Raw genomic sequence first — 20,529 nt, 5'->3', positions numbered from 1 at the left:
ACCACTACGGTCTACACAGACCGCTACACCAACAGCTCCTGCAGGGAATTCTGGGGGTGTGAACCCAACTGGGGAAGGGAAGAGAAGTCCCAAGAAGCCCAGAGGAATTTGGGACCTTCGAATCTGGGGTGTCTCAAGGTGGCACTTGGTTTTATCTGTTGGGCAGAGAAGACATCTTTGGCTGCAGAGTAAATAAGTGCTATCGGGTGCCAGAGATGACGCTAAGTGCTACAGGTAGGAAGACCAATCTGAAGTTCGTAACAAACCAACCAAAAGAACAATGAACTATCATGAACAGGTACTACAGAGTTTTAAAGAGGGAAATATCCGGGAGTGTGCTACAGCCAGGTCAGGAGAGAGATCCTTGGCATCTCCTCCCAGGTTGAGTAACATCATTTTAGTAGTTTGAAACCAGCCATGGTGAGAGTATTTACACCACACAAATCGGCAAGCAGTACAAATGGGGGCTAGTTTGCCCTTAGAGAACGGGTTGCTAAACATTTACTAGCATGGCACTGACTTTCCTCTCCCTCGGGGTTGGAGTCCTGAGGAACGTGCGGCACTAGGACCCTAGCAACCGCCGCAGAGCAGCTTGCCTGTGGTGGGTGGAGCTTTAAGATGACCCAAGGCTTTAGCCAGGAGAAGGCGGGACTAGAAAAGCGCTCAGGTTTGGTCGGTTGTATAGGTTTGGCGTCCTGCTCTGTGCTCCTCCAGCATACTGCTCTCAGTGGCCTGGGTGCCTCTTGTTCTCATGAGATGGCAGGGCCGCGAGGAGGGAGAACGAGGACAAGCTTAGTGCCACAGCTCCTCGTGTTCCCAGCGGACCGGGCGGGGGTGCCCTGTTCTGTGAGGAGCAGCACGCCCCGGTGCGATGGCTTCCACCAGGGCAGAGGGTGTGGGTTTGGCCCGGGGTCTGCTCTCGATCCTGTGAAGGGGCTTCAGACAGAAGCTTTGAGCTTGGAGAGTGACCAGACCACATTTAAGGTTTTGTGCTCAAGTGCCACCAGATACTGACTGAGCCTTCTATCTCCATTCCCACTGGGGCCAACTGAGAAGGGAGAACATCTGGGCTCCTTGATCCCTCAAGGGTGAGATGCAGAAGCGTTCCATCACCTCTCTCAGGGACAGGAGTAAGAGAGTGGGTGGGGAGAAAAGTTCCAGAACTACTTTTTTTGGTAATAACCAAGCGCTGAGACGGTAGGCCCTGAAGTACCGTTAAATACAGCACACCCACTTCTATGCTTACAGAGCTTTGGGAGAGACATGCCTGTCTGGCCAGGGAACATGTGCTGCAGACCCAGGAATGACACAGTGTTAGCTGGCAGACACCTCAGAGACCTTCTGATCCCTTGTACAGATTGGAAAACTGAGGCTGGGTGAGGGGAAGGGGCTTTCTTAAGATTACGTAGCCAGTGTGTAGCAGACCAGGGACGAGAAGTAACTCCTCTGAATATGAGCTACCTGCTCTTTCTACATCACTACACTGCCTCCTTCCAGGTATCTAGGAAGCCAAAGGGTTGTCATGACAGCAAGAGGTAAGGCATCCTGGAAGGTTTGGGGGGAGTCATTCAGGAATGTCATTAGGAGATTTTTGTCTCCTTTCACAGTCAGGTGCTATTTATATGTTTAAAACATCACAGTGGCTGGAAGGAATAGGCCAGGAACAGGCATTTTGCGTCACTGATTACACCAGGTTCTTTGGGGACCTTGGCATCAGGACTGCGACTGGTCAGATCTTTGGTTTTTGAGGGAAGATGGGTGTCAGTTTACCCAGAAGGTGGAGCAGTCAAAGGCTGTGTACAGGAGAGGTGGGGATTCTGGAAGGGAAAGGGAAGGAAGAGAGTCAGGTCTCTGTCCCAGCCCAGCTCTCTACCTAGAAGGTGGAGCAGCGCCTTCACCTATGGCTGAGTCTCGGGCAGGGGCTTTTCTGTCATATTGTCAGGCTTCTCCCCCAGCTCCAGGATGTGAAGGCTGAGATGGTACCTCCAAGCCCCACTCAGCAGGGAGGACAGGGCCGGTGGGTCCTCCAGAGTCAAGTGGGGAAAGATGAGTGTCTCATTCTTGAGGGGGAAGCTGCACTTCTTCATGGCAGACCTGGTGGTGCCAGGGGTCACCACAAAAAGGCGGCAGAGCCACGGCCCACCAGCCACGTGGCAGGCTGGTTGTCTGGTGAGGTTGCTGAGGGCTTGGCACAGGAGCTGGTCCTCAGCCCCGCCCATGTCCACCACCTCCACGGGCGAGCCCAGGCCCGGGAGGTGCAGGAGGTGCCGCGGGGGCATGTAGGTGTGGGTGAAGAGGAGTGTGTAGTGGGTGGGTACACGCGGGAGCGCAGGAGCGCGAACCACCTGCTCCAAGTGCCCCAGGCCAGGCACCAGGCCTCCCTGGTGCAGGCAGCCGAAGAAGAGGGCACCCAGGGCATTGCAAAGGACCAGGGTGCCCTTGCGGGGTGCCAGTTGGGTCTGTAGACTACAAAGCAGGACGAGGGGGACCAGGAGGGGGATTAGGAACCGAGCCTCCTGGTGGCTAAAGACAGACAGCAGGGCCAGGGGCATGAAGTAGAGGAGCAGGAGGTGAGACCTGGGGCTGGACTGCAGGCTCCGGGCAGCCAGTGCCCTTGGGAAGCCCATCTGCATGAGGGCCTGGAGGCAGGCTCGCAGCTGTTGCCACGCAGCCTGCAGGGCGTGGGCATGCAGCACCCCAAAGAGCAGGAAGCCATTGACTGCCAGGTGAGTGAGCCGCATGTGTGTGCCATGCCTCGCCAGGTTTACGGGGTCCAGGTTGTAGTGCAAGAAGTTGGCAGGTGTAAGGACAAGGGTACTGGGTCTAGATGGACTGGAGAAGTAGCAGCTGTCCACAGCCACAAACCCCACTGCTGTGAGGGTCGCCCCTGGGAGCAGCACCAGGGCTTCCTTGGTCAGCGACTTGAGGCTAGGGTTTGTGGCTCCATAAGTACCCCAGAGGAAGAGGGGGACCAGAGCAAAGGCCAGAAAGGTGGGCCGGTTGAAGAAGCCAGCAGCCATGACACCGCCAAGAAGCCAACTGTGCCGCAGCGGGCCCGGGGCAGGCTGCTTGCGCGTGCAGCTCCCAGTCACACGGGGGGACACCAGTACCAACAGCCACACAAAGAGCAGCCCCTCAATGGCATTGGAGAAGGTCCTTGTGTAGAAGACCAATGTGACGTAGGAGCCAGACAGCAGGACCAGGGCGTTCCAGCGCTCCGCCCCCCAGCGTGGGGCTACGTGGTACACGGCCAAGTCCAGGGCAAAGGAGAGGGAAGTGAGGAGGAGGCGGGGCCCGACCAGCAGCGCATAGCCACTCACCGGGCCAGGCCACGGCCCCCACTCTTCCCAGAGCCTGAGCAGCCAGAAGGCAGAGCCAGAGGTCAGCAGTGGGAAGACCACTGTACGGCAGGGGCTGCTGGGGTGAAACTCCCAGGGCCGCGCGGCCTTTATGCCCAGGACGTCCTCTGCAGAGAGAGAAGGAGAGGTGAGCCAGGTCCCAGCACAGAGGATATGACGGACAAAATCCTAGGATGGCCCCCAAGATTTTCCAGCCCCCTGGTGTACACGCCGGACATAACCCCTGGGACTGTGAAGACGACAGAGTTCACTCCTGTGATTAGGTTACGTCACAGGGGTCAGCTGACCCTAAGATACGGAGATCACCCAGATGCATGTGACAAAAATCACATGAGCCCTTTAAATCAGAGAGTTTTCTCCAGCTGGTGGCAGAAGAGGACATCAGAGGTGAGAAGGATTTGCTGGCTTAAAGGTGGAAGGGGCAGTTGGCAAGGAATGTGGGAGGCCTCTGGGAGCTGAGAGCAGCCCTTGGCTTACAGCAAGCAAGGAAATGGGACTTTAGTTCCATAGCCTCAATGAACTAAATTTGTTCAACAGCAAGAATCGTCTTGGAAGCAGATTTTCTCCCAGAGCTTCCAGACGAGAACTCAGCCCAGCCCATACCTTATGATACCCTGAGCAGAGAGCCCAGGCTGGACTTCTGATTTACAGAACTGTGAGCTGCCAGTTTTAAGCTGCTAGGTCTGTGATGGTTTGTTACGCAGCCCACACCTGGGAAGTGAGGTAACAGTGTGTCCTGGATGTATGAGGAGGGGCAGGGGGAGGCCCCATTCCTCTCCTTGAGTTCTAAAGCCTCCAAAGTCAGAGTCAAAAACACATCTCCGTGATTATGACTGTTACCCAGGACAGCCAGTGTGAGAATGGGGGAAGGGAATGAGCAACTGTGGTTATGGTCAAAAGCGACTGGTTTTGTCTATGATTCTTAATGTTTAAAATTAAGAATATACTCATGTAATTAAAATTACTTGCTGCCTGGGGCTAGTCTTTGACTGTGTGCCCCACTGTCCCAGAGCTCTGAGGGGTGGGGGTGAGGAAAATGAACTCTTAATTTCTGCATCTTAGCTCCAAGCTCTACAATATCTAACACTTGATAACACTGCTGGTTGTCTAAGGCTCTTTGCTTCTCCTCCTTATTCTTCCAGCCTTTTGGCAGTTTTTTTCTCTCTATGTCAGAAGGTGAAAGGGAAACAGAAAACCTCGGATCAGATCAATCTGGCTGCTTTTTACTGGCTCAGGTTAAAAAAAAACGGGGCGGGGGGTGGTGGAAAAAAAACTGGACCTTTCAACTTTAAAAACAAATGCACCTGTTGAGCCCTGTGGCAGAGATAGCTGATAACTCCCCAGTCAATATCCATTCCTTCCTTCATCCTTAGTCTCTTTAGCCGGGCATTTGGTCAGATATAAACACTATATTTTTTAGCTTCCATTTGCAGGTACGTGTGGTCACGTGATACATTCTGACCAATGGGATGGAATGGGCAAAAAGTATGTGACTTTCAAAATATGCCCTTAAAGAAAGTAGGCCTATCTCTTGGCTTCCTCTCTTGGTGTCAGACCTGATGCCTGGAGCACAAGCAGCCATCTTGAACCATGAGGAGGAAGCCTTGTGACCACAGCATCTGAAAGGCCTCAAGGTTTCCAGCAACCATCTTCATGATGTGTCCTATACCACCTAGAAGTTAAGTTCTAACAAGTGAGCATTCTAGGTCTGGGTTCCCTCAGCCATCATATGAACCTACAGCAGAAAAGTTTCATTATTATTTTATGTCACAGACTTGTGTAAGTTTCCCCAATCACTGGGGAAGCCCAACTCTAAAATCCTTCCACTGAGAAGCCCAAAATAGCTTTTGTTCTGAATGACCTGTACTGTTGTTATAAGCAGGAAGATGTCAAAGAGGCTGGCATTTCATCGGTATCATTTAGAAGGTCAATGTCACCACTCAGGAAGGAGATGCGAAGTCCCCACTCCCAAATTCTTATGCCAGAGAGGCTTGTGGATTTACTGCTCATCTGCACAGACATTTTTCTCCCTCCGCACTAAATAGCCAATCAGCTCCTTGACCAGACTGTGCTGCAGCTTATCGTAACCACACATGCGGAGCTTTACCTGCCATGACCTCAGGAGACTGGAAGAACTCATCTGGGTGCACGTAGCCTGTCTGCGGAAGGAGACACCACACCAGGCGGAGCAGGCTGAGGCTGCCCCACAGCACCCTGGCTGCCATCTTCATATCAAATTGCTGCCAGGACACAGGGCCAAGAGCCTAGGATGACTTCAGCTGCTACAGATGCTATTCTGGTTCCACAGACCTGCATCTGAGGAGGATAACATTTGTTAGTTATTATAATGGAAATTATATGTTCAATTGTCTGAACAAACTCAATATGGGTCTACACACGATAAAAATGTTAATAATAATAGCTGCTATTTACTAAGTACCTGCTAAATGCCAGGAACTTTACATGCATATCTCAATTAATCCTTTCCACAGTCTGGGACAGTGGGTCGTATTATCTCCATTTTACAGATGGGGAAACTGAGGCCTCTGTTGAGTAACCTGGTTACTTGCTAACCATATTTCCTAAGTGTCTATGTATGGCATTTGCTAAATATTTTTCCTAATATGACATTTTGCTAAGTGTCTAAATGTGACATTTGCAAGTAGGATTAGGGTACCTTCCAAATCTGGGCCTCACAGCCCCATCCTATTCACCAGCTCCTATTCACAAGCAAGCATGGCAGCCTGGCTCTTACACTTCTGAAAACTTAGGAACCTCAATGGATTCCATCCATTTCTTTGCAAAAACGAACTACATTCGACCCCATGGTCTTCAGTCACTCCCTCCAACTTTCACACATCCTGGATCCTACCTTTTGGAAGGTGACAGAAACACTGCTGTGGTTTGAATGTTTGTGCCCACCCCCTCCCCAGATTTATATGTGGAAATTCTAATTCTGAAATTCTAATGGTATCGGGAGGTGGGGCCTTTGGGAGCTGCTTAGGTCATGAGGGTGGAGCCCTCATGAATGGGATTAGTGTTCTTATAAAAGAGACACCACCCGTTTATAAAAGAGCTCCCTCACCTCTTCCACCATGTGAGGACACAGCGAGTTGCTGGCTATGAACCAGGAAGAAGGCCTTCATTATGCTGGCACCCTGATCTCAGACTTCCGGCCTCCAGAACTGTGAGAAATAAAGTTATGTTGTTTAAAAGCCACCCAGTCTGTGGTATCTTGTTAAAGCAGCCCAAACAGTCTCCTTTTGATGGAGGTTCTCACTCCCTTGACTCAAAGATCAGTGGGAATCTGAGTCCACGGTATGATGGACCTTTCTATCAACACCAGTATATTATCACGGGTGCACAGAAAAACAAGTCGGACAACGTGTTTGTTACTCCTCCAGAAATACATATGGTTCCCTGACTTCCTGACTTTGATATTTTAAAGCTTGACCATAAACAGCTATTGTTCTCAGGTGTGACATCAAGTCATAACAGAGGAGACAAGACAAAGTGAAGCAGCAGAACAGGAATCTGGCAGATGTTGACAAGGAGCTTCCTGATACTAAAACCTCATAGAGCTTAAAAGATAAGTTTTGCAGCCTCTGCTCAAACTTTGCAACTGAATCGTGCAGCCTATTTTTCCAGAGCCAGTGAATATCCTGACTTTTAGAGTTTTCAGAGAGAAGATGAGGCCAAACTTAGCACTGGGAAGCAAAGGTTGAATCAATTTTTTTTTTTCATTAATAGCCAATATGATACTGCAGGACAGGGCAGGGGTGTGGGGTGGAGATAGGGGTAGGGGCAAAGCACGATACCCATCATACAGGACAAACTTTGCGGTCCTGTAGGCCTGGTTCAGATCCCAACTCTGCCATTAGTAGCTGTGTTACCTTGGACAAGCTGCCTATATCCCTAAAACCTCAGATTCCTTATCAGGAAAGTCAGATAATAATATCAAGCTCACAGGGTTGAGGGAGATTTAAGAGCTGATGCGTGGAGGGCACTTAGTATACAGAGTTTGCATGTATAAGTGACCAAAGCTAAAAGCTATTACTACTTTTAGTTGAGGCACAAATAATAATCCATGCTGCTCCAGACACCCAGGTGTTAGCTTGCAACCTCCTTGGGAGCTTCTGAAACTGGCCCCATAGGTGAAGGGCAGGGAGAGACTGAAGAAAGAGGCAAACCACTGCAGATTGGTAGGTGGCAGGTTTAAGAAGCAAGAGAACCTACTTACCAAGCTTGTCTTGGGTGGCCGCAAGATGAACAGATCTCCACGCCCGCCTGCCAGGATCTTGAAGTTTATACAGAGGACTGAACTGAGCTCCATCATGTACAACGTCCAGATGGTCTCAGCACCACGTGACTGTCTCGAAGCTGTGCCCTTGGGCAGCTTCTAGCGTGAGGAAGACAAGCAGAGCGCACATTCCAAGGATGGGGAGGGGGTGAGGGGCCTCCAGTTGCCGGGGTCCCGCTCGTGGGTCACATCCTCTCTACGACCTCCTCCAACACTAGAAGATCCTCAAAACCAGCACTTCTACTGACTACAATAATAAACGGGATTTGGTATAATCCAATTGTCAAGATACGTTTATGCATAGGTTTGAAGCTTTAGAACTTTTTTTTCAAGTATGGAACTTTTACTACATGATTAGATTAAAACACCAAATCCATTACACTGATAGGGAACACAGAAACCCAGCCTTCCCTGCCCTGGTGTGCATAGTTACACAGCAAGCCTGGGGTCCTGAGTCTGTACTGTTTTCCTTCTGCAGCAACAGAGGAAATTCATCCTGTTTAGCGCCCGCCATCTATTCCCCCTTTCCAGTTAATAGTAGTCAGAATTCCCACTCAGAACTGTACTCCTCACCCCCATCACCTATTTTCATCTATGTGGCTTGGGATTTGATCCCATCCCCAACCCAGGTATAGACCCTGAATTGTTTAAGCCAAATAACATTTCCCATCCCACTGGCCACACTAATAGGTTCAGGGTTGGGTGCATGACACGCTGGTCTGATCAGAGGAACTAAGAAAAGTACCGATAAAGGTGAGTCTTGGCCCTTCTCTTCTCTGCCAGGCTTGGTGGGGTGAGGCTGCAGGGGTGAGAGGGACATCATTCCTTTCCTGGTATTAATAGTCTCTCTCACCTTTGTAAGTATTCCTCTGTGTTGTGGTGAAAAATGTGTCCTCTGCACCTTCCTGGGGCTGACGAGCAGGTCTTACAGAAGTACTCTACTCTTAACATTCCAATCTCATATTCCCTGGCTTTGTCTGTATAAATTGGGAAAATCATGCAGTCTTTTGGTGAATAGCACACCTCCTCCTGCTTTACGCTTCACCTTTAGGGACATGCTGGGACTTGAGTCTAATTGTAGGTCTAGAAGCAAAGGGAGTGGTGGGAGTGGGTCCTGAGGAGAAACAGCAGACAGAAACTGTCTTGCAAAGCAGCTGCTTTGGGGAGGCCATTACAGTTTCCAATGCAGGGTTAATCCCCTCAGATGCCAGTGGAAAGTCTGCTTCTACTGCTTGAAAACTTTCACCAGAATTGAGGGACTCAGTGTCCCCGTCTCTCTCAGGGTCTTCCCGTTTGTCCTCATTCCAACTTTCAGCATCCCATCTCTTCACAATCAGTGCCCTCACTTTAACAGTATGATACCATTGAGACTGGGAATTCAATTTGCATTGTAATTCAGCCACTCACAGAGTGAGATATGGGGTTTGTTTTTCGCCCAGCTTTTGGGTCATTTTATGAGGATCTTGAGCTGGGAATTTAAAGCCTTGAGCTTATCCTTCTCTTTTCCCACTTTGTCCAGCACAGTTAGGAACCACCAGCCAATCTCATTGTACTATTTAGTTTGACTAAAATGTCTGAAGGTCACCCAGGAAATTTCCCTGGTGGTCCAGTGGTTAGGACTTGGCGCGTTCACTGCTGAGGGCCTAGGTTCAATCCCTGGTCGGGGAACTAAGATCCCACAAATCTCGTGGCATCGCCAAAAAAAAAAAAAGTTCAAAGGTCATCCAAACCCTTGCCTGGAGTATCCAATGGTGATATTTTTCATATCTCTTATATCATCACTCCATGGACTACCAGTACCCTCTTTACCACTTGAAATAGAGTCATTTGTGCCTTTAAATCTAATCAGACTACAGAAACAGTTCCAGCAAATCCAGGACCTATTCAGAAAACACATCCTTAAGATTCTCTTCCTCTAGAACCACCTCCAGTACCAAAATCTGTCAGTCAGAGAAAGAGAATCAGTAGGAGACCAATAGTAAGAAGATTTATTGCAAGGAATTGGCTTATGCATTTGTGGGGCTGGCTAGGTAAGTCCGAAATCTGCAGGGTAGGCCATTAGGAAGGGCAGGCTGCAATTTTTGGGCAGGAGATGAAGCTGCAGTCCACAGTGGAAGTTTCTTCTTATTCAGGAAAGCCTTGGCTCTGCTCTGAAGGCCTTTCAACTGATTGCAACAGGTCCATACAGATTATTATTAGAATAATCCCCCTTACCTAAAATCAACTGATTATGGACTTTCAGGCATCTATAAAATACCTTCACAGCAACACTTAGATTAGTGTTTGACTGAATAACTGGGAACTCTAGCCTAGACAAACTGACACAAAAAACTGACCATCACACCCTAAATAATTCAGTGTTTGTAACTTTTTGAATTTTAGATCAATGAGATAATTCTTTATGTAACTCACTGATGATTTGCTTTTTTCCCCCAATGTTCTGATAATGGTATTCACCATATTGTTCTCTGTAGCTGCAATTCCTTTCATTGCTATATGGTATTCCCTTGGGTGAATATACTGAAGCTTATTTACTTACCCTTCTACTGTTGTTTATCAGCTAGGTTACCTCCAGGGGGTTACAAGATTTTTCTTTTTTATTCGTAATAATGCTGCTATAAACATTTATATTCAAGAGTTCTCTGAAGTACATACCTAGAAATGGAATTCCTGAGTCATAGGGTATGCATAGTTTTTTATTTTATTTTTTAAAAAATTTCTCAGTTTTAATTTCTAATATGGTAAATAGCAATAGCTACAGCTCACATAAACAAAAGCTCTTTGGGGTCCTCAATAAATTTTTAATGGGATCTTGATACTAAAATGTTTAATATCAGCTGGGTGAGGGAATAAATCCCCATTAAAAAAGAGAAAGTCAAATCCCATTATCAAGATAATAAGAAGGATGTACTTAAAATTAAAATGAAGAAATCAACGTTGTAGTTAAAGGAAGAAAGAATTCAGAAAGAAACAAAGATATTTTCAGTAAGATTAAGAAAGAAGGTGTTTTAGGCAAAAGATCCATATGGGTATGCACACTTTTAACCTCAAATAAGGCCAACTGTTTTCCAAAGGTTGCTACCAGCTAGCAGATAGTGTAGTGCCCCTGTTTCATATGCTCATTTATACTTGGTATTGTCTGACGTTTTGATTTTGTGAATCTCATAGGTATTAACATGCATTTCCTCGATTACTAATATGGTTAAACACTTTTTCTTTTTCTTTTTTGGCTGTGCCTTGAGGCATGCGGGATCTTAGTTCCCTGACCAGGGATCGAACCTGTGCCCCCTGCAGTGGAAGCACAGAGTCCTAACCACTGGACTGCCCGGGAATTCCTGAACACCTTTTCAAAAATTTGTGAAATGTTTCTTCTGTGGAATTCCTTTTGAACCATTGGCTGTCTATCTTTTTCTTACTACGTATAGGAATTCTTTATATAGCCTTTATATTTATTGCATGACAAATATCCTTTTCTAGTTTGTGGCTTGTATTCTTAACTCATTTCTATTCCTAATATTGGTTACTTGTGCCTTCTTTTTGTTTCTTGATCATTGTCGCCAGAATTTTGTCAATTTTATGAATATTTTTAAAAAATCAACTTCTGGCTTTGTTCATCTTCTTTTAAAAATTTTTTCTTATCTATAGTTTTTTTTCTTCCTTTTACTTTTTTGGGTGTTATTTTGATATGGACACTTAGCTCATTAATTTTGAGACTTTAACTTTTGAGCTTATTAATTTTTGAGCTTTTCTATGAGAAATATTTAAGGTTATATATTTCTCTAAATACTGTATTAACTGCATCCCACAGGTTTTGTTATGTAATATTTTCATCAGCTTTTGTTTCTAAATATTTTCTAATTCCATTGTAATTTCTTCCTTGACTAATGCTTTATGGCTGAAGCAGTTGATTTTTTGATTAAGACGTTATTTTTTGGACTTCCCTGGTGGTGCAGTGGTTAAGAATCCACCTGCCAATGCAGGGGATATGGGTTCGATCCCTGGTCCGGGAAGATCCCACATGCTGCGGAGCAACTAAGTCCGTGTTCCACAACTACTGAGCCCGCGTGCTGCGACTACTAGAGCCCGTGCTCCGCAATAAGAGAAGCCATTGCAATGAGAAGCCTGTGCACCACAATGAAGAGTAGCCCTGGCTCGCCGCAACTAGAGAAAGCCTGCGCACAGCAAAGAAGACTCAACACAGCCATAAATAAATAAATAAAAAAGACTTTTTTTTTATAGCAGTTTTAGGTCCACTGCAAAATTGAGAAGAAGGTATAGAGGTTTCCCACATACACTCAACCCCTACACATGCATAGCCTCTCCCATTATCAATATCCCCCACCAGAGTGGTACAGTTGCTACAACTGATGAACCTACATCTACACATCATTGTCACCCAAAGTCTACCATTTCCATTACTGTTTACTCTTGGTGTTGTACATTCTACGGGTTTGGACAAATGTTTTAATGACATGTATCCACCATTATAGTATTATACAGAGTATTTTCACTGCCCTAAAAAACTTCTGTGCTCTGCCTAATTCATGCCCTCACCCCCAGCATTTAATTTTTAATGGTCCAGTTTTGTAGGTATTCCACGGATGCTTGAAAATACCATATGTTGGATAGTTATTGGACATAGAGTTCTATATATGTTCATTACATCATGCTTGTTAATTGTGTTCCTCAAATCTTTTATGTCCTTTATGATTTTCTACTGCTTATTCACAAAAAATCACAGAAATGTGTGTTGAAATAGCTCATGAGATAGTGGTCTTGACTAATTTTCCATGTAATTTTGTCATTTCAGCTCATTTTTGAAGGTATATCATTATTTTTTTTAATTGTTATACCGTATTGGAAAATTGAATATTTTATCATTATACAGTTATCTTTTTATCTCTAATAAGTTTTTTCCCTTAAAATATTTTGTCTCCTATAGCTATGACCTTTCTTTTATTTAGTATTTACCTAGTACATCATTTTTCACCCTTTTACTTTCAAACTTTCTGTACATTTATACTTTCATGTGTCTCTTGTAAAGAACAAATAGCTGGATTTTGTTTGCCCAGTCTGACAATGTTTGTCTTTAAAACGCAGCTTTATTTCAAAATATTTAAATTTAGTGCAATTACTGATATATTTATTTCTTCCATCTTATACTGTGTTTTCTTTTTTCATGCCTTTCTATCTTTTGTTTCTCTCTCCTTTCTTGCCTTCTTTTGGATTGGTTTTTATTTTCTTCATTCCTTTTTCTCTAACACTTTGGAAGTTATACTCGATTTCTATTATGTTATAAAATGTAGTACATTATTTAATGTTTTAATATTTAATATAGTATGTGCTATGGTTTTACTATGATGATTCTGAGTGTGCAGTTTTCTTTAATCATAGTTGGAATTTCTTTGGCTCCTTGACTCTGTGGATTAGGGTCCTTTGTCATCTATAGAAAGCAATCCTCCATTATATTTTCAAATATTGCCTCTTCCCTCATCTTTACTCTCTCTCTAGAATTATGACTGAATGTATGATACATCTTCTTGGTCTATCTTCCATGTCTTTTAAACTTCTATTTTATATTTTCCATCTCTCTGCCTCTCTGGGCTATAGTTCAGGTAAGTTCCTCTGTTCTATCTTCCATGTCCCTAATCATCATTTCAGCTATATCTAATCAGCTGTTAAACCTATCTATTGAATTTTAAATTTCGATTTTTCATTTCTAGGAGTTGTTTGATTTTTTTCTACATCTGCTTCCTCTTTTGTCATATTTTCAAGGCTCTCTTTTATTTACTATATTATGTTAAGGGTACTTATTTGATATGCTAGATCTGATGATTCCAACATCTAAAGTTTTTCTGGGGTCCAAATTATCAGGGAAACTGCCTTTCTTGGATCCTGATGCTAATCGAATTGGGGTAGGGCAATCTCCCCTGAGAATCTGTATCCATGAGCCTACCCTCATATAGGTTTTCAGCCTGAATTCACATGATTAGGCACTACCTCCCCCAAAAGAAAAGAATCCCTGGAGCCAATAATGTGAGTAAAAATGATCCCACACTTAACAATGCTCATACAATTTTATATATATATATATATATATATATATATTAGGTTGGCACAAGAAATAGCCATGTTCTATACTACCCAAAGCAATCCACAGATTTAATGTGATCCCTATCAAAATACCTATGACATTTTTCACAGAACCAGAACAAATAATCCCAAAATTTATATGGAAGCACAAAAGACCCAGAATTGCCACAGCAATCCTGAGGAGAAAGAACAAAACTGGAGGCATAACCCTCCAAGACTTCAGACAATACTACAAAGTTGCAATAGTGAACACAGCATGGTATCGGCACAAAAACAGACATATAGATCAATGGAACAGAATACTGCCCAGAAGTAAACCCAACACCTGTGGTCAATTAACCATCAAAAAAGGAGGCAAGAATATACAATGGAGAAAAGACAGTCTCTTCAGCAAGTGGTGTTGGGAAAGTTGGGACAGCCTCATGTAAGTCAATGAAGTTAGAACAAACCCTCACACCATATACAAAAATAAACTCAAACTGGCTTAAAGACTTGGGACTTCCCTGGTGGTCCAGTGGTAAAGAATCTGCCTTCCAGTGCAGGGGAGTTGGGGCTGTGGGCTGCCTCCTTTGAGGCACACAGACATCCAGAGGAGAGGGCTTACCCTAACAACATCAGGTTCTGTTAGCAAGGAGGAAGTGAGACAAAGGATCAGCTGTGTAGCTGCATCATGTGTGTGGCTGCCATGACGCCAGGCTCTGATTGATGGTTTTCCTCCTTCTTCTCTGACCATTTCTTCTTAGGCGCCTCTTCCTCTGTCCACTCCTGAAATGTCAGTGCTCCCTTCTCATCGTCCACACTCTTTGGGTCATCTTATTTATTCTCATGGTTTCAATTTCTTTTTAACGACATCATAAATTGTTTCTTTTCTGAGCTTCAGATTTACTGATAATAATAGTGAATACAAACAATAATAGAATTGCCATTTTTAGATACCTATTGCATCCCAGGCACAGTACATTATCTCATTTTACTCTCATCCCTATCTTATAGATGAAAGAATAGGTTTAGAGAGATCAAGCTTTTTGCTCAAGGTAACTGAACGAGTAGGCTAATGAACGTAGGAGTTGGACCCTGTCTGTTTGACTCCAGAACCCTGATCCACTTCCTGTTGGGCTTCTGCACCTCCCTCTAACATGGGGCAGCTGAAAAGAACGTATCGTTTCCCCATGACCCAGCCCTACCCCCATGTTCCCTGCAGCAGTGAGGGAACTAGTTTATCCAGTTATTCAGTCCAGAGACCCAGGGGTCATCTGCCATCTTCACGCCTTTTTTTTTTTTTTTTTTTAATTTAATTAATTTATTTTTTTTGCCTTCATTGGGTCTTCGTTGCTGCACGCGGGCTTTCTCTAGTTGCAGCGAGCGGGGGCTACTCTTCATTGTGGTGTGTGGGCTTCTCATTGCAGTGGCTTCTCTTGTTGCGGAGTACAGGCTCTGGGCACGCGGGCTACAGTAGTTGTGGTGCACGGACTTAGTTGCTCCGCGGCATGTGGGATCTTCCCGGACCAGGGCTCCAACCCGTGTCCCCTGAATTGGCAGGTGGATTCTTAACCACTGCGCCACCAGGGAAGCCCCATCTTCATGCCTTTTATGTGACACTAACTTTGCTTGCTAATCATCCTTTGAGTCCAGCACTTGTTCTTCATCCTTCACTGTCACTACCTAAGTCCAGGTCCGCTGTGACTGGGGTACATGTTGCCTGAGATTCCTCAGCCCTAGGGGTGGCTGTGCAGGGAGTTTAGATGGCTGGAGCCCCTGGGTCGGTTGCTTCTAGCTGCAAGCAGCCCCCTCCTTTATTACCCCAGTGTGTCAAACAAAAGGAATCATTTTCTGTGTGTGCATAATGAGAAAAATATCCAGAAGCAAGATCTAGAGTACATGGCACTCACCTTTCTGCTTTCCCTCTCCCACCTGCACCCACCCTCCTAACTGCAGCCAGAGAGAGAGTGCATTTCTCTCCTGTATAAAACCTCGGGGTGGGGGGTCAGCCCCTCACCACCCTCAGGACCAAGTCCACATTCCTGACTGTGACTTCCACGGCTCTCCAAGGCCCCCAGCATCCTCTCCAGCCTCCACTCTCACCCCTTGTGTACAGAGCTTGATGCTCCAGAAACATTACGTTTTCCTGTAGTCTCCTCCTCTATTCTTTGCTCACATTGCTTCCTTTTGGGATATGTTTATAATATGGAGGTTAAGACAAGCTTTGGCATCGAGTAGACCGGGTTTCAAATTCTTGCTCTGTCATGGTGAAAGAGCACTTAATCTCTCAACTCCAATGTATAATTTATTTGTAGAATGAGTATAACCTACCTCAGGGCTGTTGTGAACATGGATTAAACAAACTGCCTGGAACCCCAAGAAGCTCTCCCTGACCTCATTTCGGCAGCACCCTGTGCCAGGCCTTGCACTGCGCTGTGCACTGACCGCAGGTACCATCTGATTGCTTCTCTGTACTGTCTGAGGACCCCCAGTTCTGGGAGCCATTCGTATCCATCTCAGCGCCTTGAGCCCACCTGCATGGGACCACTGCGGGGCTAGGGTCAAGGATAGAGTCGGGGATCCCTGGAGGAGGTGGCAACATAGCAGGGCATTGAACTTAACAAGTGTGGGAGTTCTTCAGAGGGAGACCCTCCGCTGCTCATCCAGCGTCTGGCTCCCCAGGCTGAGGCCACGCTGGAGGAGTGGTCCCGCTGGGCATTCTAGGGGGGTGGAGCCAACAGCATGGGGCATGGCAACTACTCACCTAAACCCAATCAGTATGCAAGCCTGCTCATTTATGCCTATAAGCTCACTGAGCTGCCCAGCGGGGGTCCAAATCCTGCAAATCCCACTTCCTCCGGTGTCTGCATAAAGGGATAGCGCCGAGGGCTGTGGAGATTCGACTGTGGAGCAGGGGAGGGGTTGCCGATAACCACAGACAGGGGCATCCGGCGCGCGCGCCTGTGCGGGGGATGTCAGAGCTCAGGCAGCAGGGAGAGACCATCTCAGTGGCAGGGGTACAGAGAAGCAGAAACCACTACGCCGGGCGCGGGTTGGGGTGGGTGGGAAGGAAGGTGGGGAAGAGATCACATCAGTGGAGCGAGAGGACCGGAAGGTTGGGCAGAGACACTTGTCCTTCTCGCTGAGTCAGAGGGCCGGGGCTGGCTCTTGGTGGTCCACCTTTCTCTGCCGCCCACTGTGTGCGTAGCATCGTGTCCTGGAGACACAACTGTGAATGAGCATGGTCCAGAATGGCAGTCATAGCATGTGGCTCATTCCAAGGAACGTCTTTACCTTCAAACTTAAACTTCTTTCTGACAAAACTGCAGGGTCGTTGCTTTATGGGAAAGGGCGGTGGGCCCAAGGTTCAGTCCCTTCTCTGGATCCAGTCAGTATTTGGAGCAGGTTTTAAAGACTGCATGGGAGGAAGTGCTGGAGAAGGGGGCCCCTGCGCAGCAGCCAAAGGCGTCTTCTCTGGCTCAAAACGTGCCAGGACCATGTCCCTCAAGGGCAAGGTCTTGTTCCAAACTCTGGGGTCCATCCCAGGGGCAGAGAGTGAGAGTGGTTTTCCTGAGTCCATTTTCTTGTTTGGTGTTGCATTTCATCCTCACCTCCACCCAGAGCCCGGCAGTAAACCCTGCAGGGCGCCCCATCGTGGAAGCATTGCAATGTCTGTCCCTGGTGCCTCCTTCTCTGGCTGCCCAAACGGGCCCATGTTTATCCTTTGATTAACAGAGAATGCACCACACAGCATTAAACATACATAAGGGAGAGTGGAAGAGAGTAAGGTATCTCCGTTAATTAGCATACATCATTTAACCATCCGTGACCTCGCGGTTCCCACCTGGAAAATGGGAACTCGGCTCTCTGGCAGGGAGTTTCTAGGTGTTAATAATTTCGACAGTGGTTCCCACTTTCCTGAGGTGAAGGCGTCTGGGGAGAAGGTACGGTGGGGGATGTCCTCCTTAAGGAAAACTGTCCTTGTCATATCGTGCATCCCACGCAAAGGCCCGGACAGCACCAACCAGAACGCCACAGGGTCGCCTGGAGCAGCCTTGGTGACAGGACTTTGGCTCTTGTCTGTGCCCCCATGTGACTCCTGGTCAGGGAGGCCATCCTCTCACCCTTCGAGAGGACAGGCCTGGCCCAAAGGGCACCCCATGAGACCGGAAGTGGCGATTCTTCTCCGGTACATGCGGACCGGTGCTCACAGGTTTCGGGCTCAGCACTTTGCAGCGTCTTTTGGCTTCACCTTCACAGGGACCCCGGGAGGTAGCCTTATATTCCCATTTTATAGACGGGGAAAGTGAGGCTCAGTAAAGTTACGGAACCACCCAACAACACGGTAGTAGGAGAGGATTCAAGTCTAGGTCTCTGTCTGGGTCCAAAGCTAGCGATTGAAAGTGGAGGATACCCACAGCCTCCCTTCCCCTTCCCAAGAAAACTGCGAGCTTCCTGTCTCCCCTTGATTGGGGCCGGTCAGTGCTCAGAGCCGGCGGATCCCGGTTTGAGGAAAGTTGCCCCCGAAAATGTGGAGGCCAAAGGTCCCTTGCTTGCCTCCCGAGTCTAGCTTCTGCTGGTCTCTGGGCAGCTAGCAAAGGTAAGAATGGAAACAATCGCCTTCCTCCCTGACCTTCCCTCCTTCCCCCTTGACCCCCATCAACTCTTCCCGAGCTGCTTGGGCGACTCACCGAGCGCTGCTCCGAGCTGCACCTGACCCGCTGGCGGCTTGCGGCCCCGCGAGAGCCCGCACAGGGGGTGGGTGCCCCAAAGGGCTGGAGCCGGGAGGCGAGTCTCAGCGCGGCCGCCTCTCTGTCCGGTCCAGGGAATTAGGCAAGCCACGCAGTGCGCCAGGCGGGGCGGAGGTGTGGAGGAGAGGGCTGGAGACCAGCGCACCGGCGGGCGGGGCCTCCCAAGGCGTCCCTCGCGGTTCCAGCGAGGTCGGGGGGACGATGGAGGGTCCCCGGTGGCCCTTGGGCCGTGGCACGCCGGGCAGCGGCTGGTCTCTCCCCTACCCCGCTTCCAGCTCGTCCCCCTAGCAGCCCCCTCCTTGGCGAGCCACGCCTGGTGAGCCGCCTTTTTAGCACGCGGGGCAATTAAGCAGAACATTTCTAGGCCATACTTCTTTGTCATTCAAAAGAAGAATTTCTGAGTTCTCTGTGGGTGGGGCTTGCTACGGCTAAGATGACCTGCTCTGTTGGTGGAGCAGATCAGGGAGGACAGGCTCTGCGGGCCTGGTTTGGGAAGCCGCGCCGAAGACGCAGGGTCGGTTTCACCCGGACGCAGCTCCTTCTCTGCAGCGGCGGGCGCCGCTTCCCCCCCACCCCTCTGCATTCCACAAGTGGGGGACAGGTCACTAGCCCAGGGTTGCCCGGCAGCCGGGGCCGGAGAAGGTCACTGTGTGCCCGGGAGCCCAGGCTCCCTTCCCCGGCGCGAGGCCCGCCAAGCCCGGCGCTCCTGGTCCCTCCGTGGGGTGACCGACCCCCCCCGACTCGCGGGCTCCATGACGGAGCTCGGTGCGCCACTGGGGGGCTCGTAGCCTCCCGGGTCCCTCTGGGGTCCCTCTGGGTCCCCGGGGCTGTGGACGGATTGTGGTGGCCGGCGACTACTGCCCTCTAGCGCGGGAGTGTTTCACTAAGCCTGCCGGGGGAGGCTGACCTGGCCTAGAGGAGAGACTCCTGTCCTCTGTGCCCAATCAAATGTTTTTTGGAAGGTCTTAAGCAGAGTCCCTTCACCTGTATTCCCTTTCATGCTGCACAGCAGCCCTCACATTAAAAAACAACAAAACAGCCCCTACCTACTTTACTGAGATATTATGTACATACAGTAAATACCAGCTATTTTAAGTACTGAATACAGTATAGACAAGGGCTCATTTCCTCCACTCTGGCCCAGCTGGAAGGTGCTGTCTGCCCCTCCCTTGGGACCCCTGCCCCCTGGGGATCTTCATCTCTCTACTTGCCAGGGCAGGGCTTTGTCACCCTTCAGTTTCCTTGTGTCTAATTGAAGTCTTTCCTGCTTTAGCCTACGTTTTTAATCAAAGTAATACATGGGCACCGATAAAAAAGTTCAGATGGATATACAAAGCTTACATGAGAAGCAGCAGCCTGGCATGAGAGCCCTTCCTAAGCCTGAAGATGTAACCAGGTAACACCGAGGCCTTCTCTTCTCTGGTCAGGGTCCCCTTCTTCCAGTCCTCCAGTCCCCCCTGCTCTTCCTTTGTCCCCCCTCCTCGTTCATCTTCCTCCTCCTCCTTGTCAACATCTGAAATCAGGACTAGACTCTAGGAAACTGAAAGACAGGTGCAGAGCCTGTGCTGGAACTGTCTTCAGCTCCTCCTCTCTCTGCCCTGGGCCCACATGGAGCGGGACGAAATTCTCAGGTGGTGCAGGCTCCAGAACAGCTGAGGTCCTGGCTCAGGTCCTCCTGTGGTTTTCCTAGCTCACAAGTCACAGGTCAGTTGTGGCAACAGTGTTTCCCATCTCATCCGGGGGCTACAAGGAGCCGGGATGGGGAGTCAGCACCTGGGTAATGACCTGGCTCTGCCACCAACTAGACAGATGTGTGACCCTGGGCAGGCTGGTTCCTTTGTCTGTGCTCCAGCTTCTCCATCTGTAAAATGACACTGTCGTCTCTAGAAAACCGCAAAGCTCTAATGTCTTGGAGGTAAGTCACTTGAAATAGTCCTGGCCCTCTCTGGCCAGGATGGCTCTGACCAGTATCCCATGGCTTGGCCATTGTGATGCCCTCCCGATTCGCTGTGCCCAACCAGCTCAGGAGCCTTGGTGGTGGTGGGGC

At 48.1% G+C, this 20,529-nt stretch overlaps 1 protein-coding gene across 1 annotated transcript; it reads right to left on the bottom strand.

Moving 5' to 3' along the window:
* Positions 1–1,598: 1,598 nt before the first annotated feature.
* Positions 1,599–18,564, bottom strand: PIGZ (phosphatidylinositol glycan anchor biosynthesis class Z). Its single transcript, XM_036849517.1, has 4 exons — positions 18,423–18,564; positions 7,600–7,758; positions 5,467–5,675; positions 1,599–3,466 (listed from the first exon to the last, which is right to left on the bottom strand). Exons 3-4 carry the CDS (start codon positions 5,588–5,590, stop codon positions 1,899–1,901), a joined length of 1,692 nt encoding a protein of 563 aa, XP_036705412.1. The 5' UTR covers positions 5,591–5,675; positions 7,600–7,758; positions 18,423–18,564; the 3' UTR covers positions 1,599–1,898.
* Positions 18,565–20,529: the final 1,965 nt, after the last annotated feature.

Source organism: Balaenoptera musculus, chromosome 4, assembly GCF_009873245.2.
Source record: "Balaenoptera musculus isolate JJ_BM4_2016_0621 chromosome 4, mBalMus1.pri.v3, whole genome shotgun sequence".
Lineage (NCBI taxonomy): Eukaryota > Metazoa > Chordata > Mammalia > Artiodactyla > Balaenopteridae > Balaenoptera > Balaenoptera musculus.
Note: the sequence above shows the minus strand (reverse complement) of the source record. Positions and strands in the feature narration are given on the sequence as shown.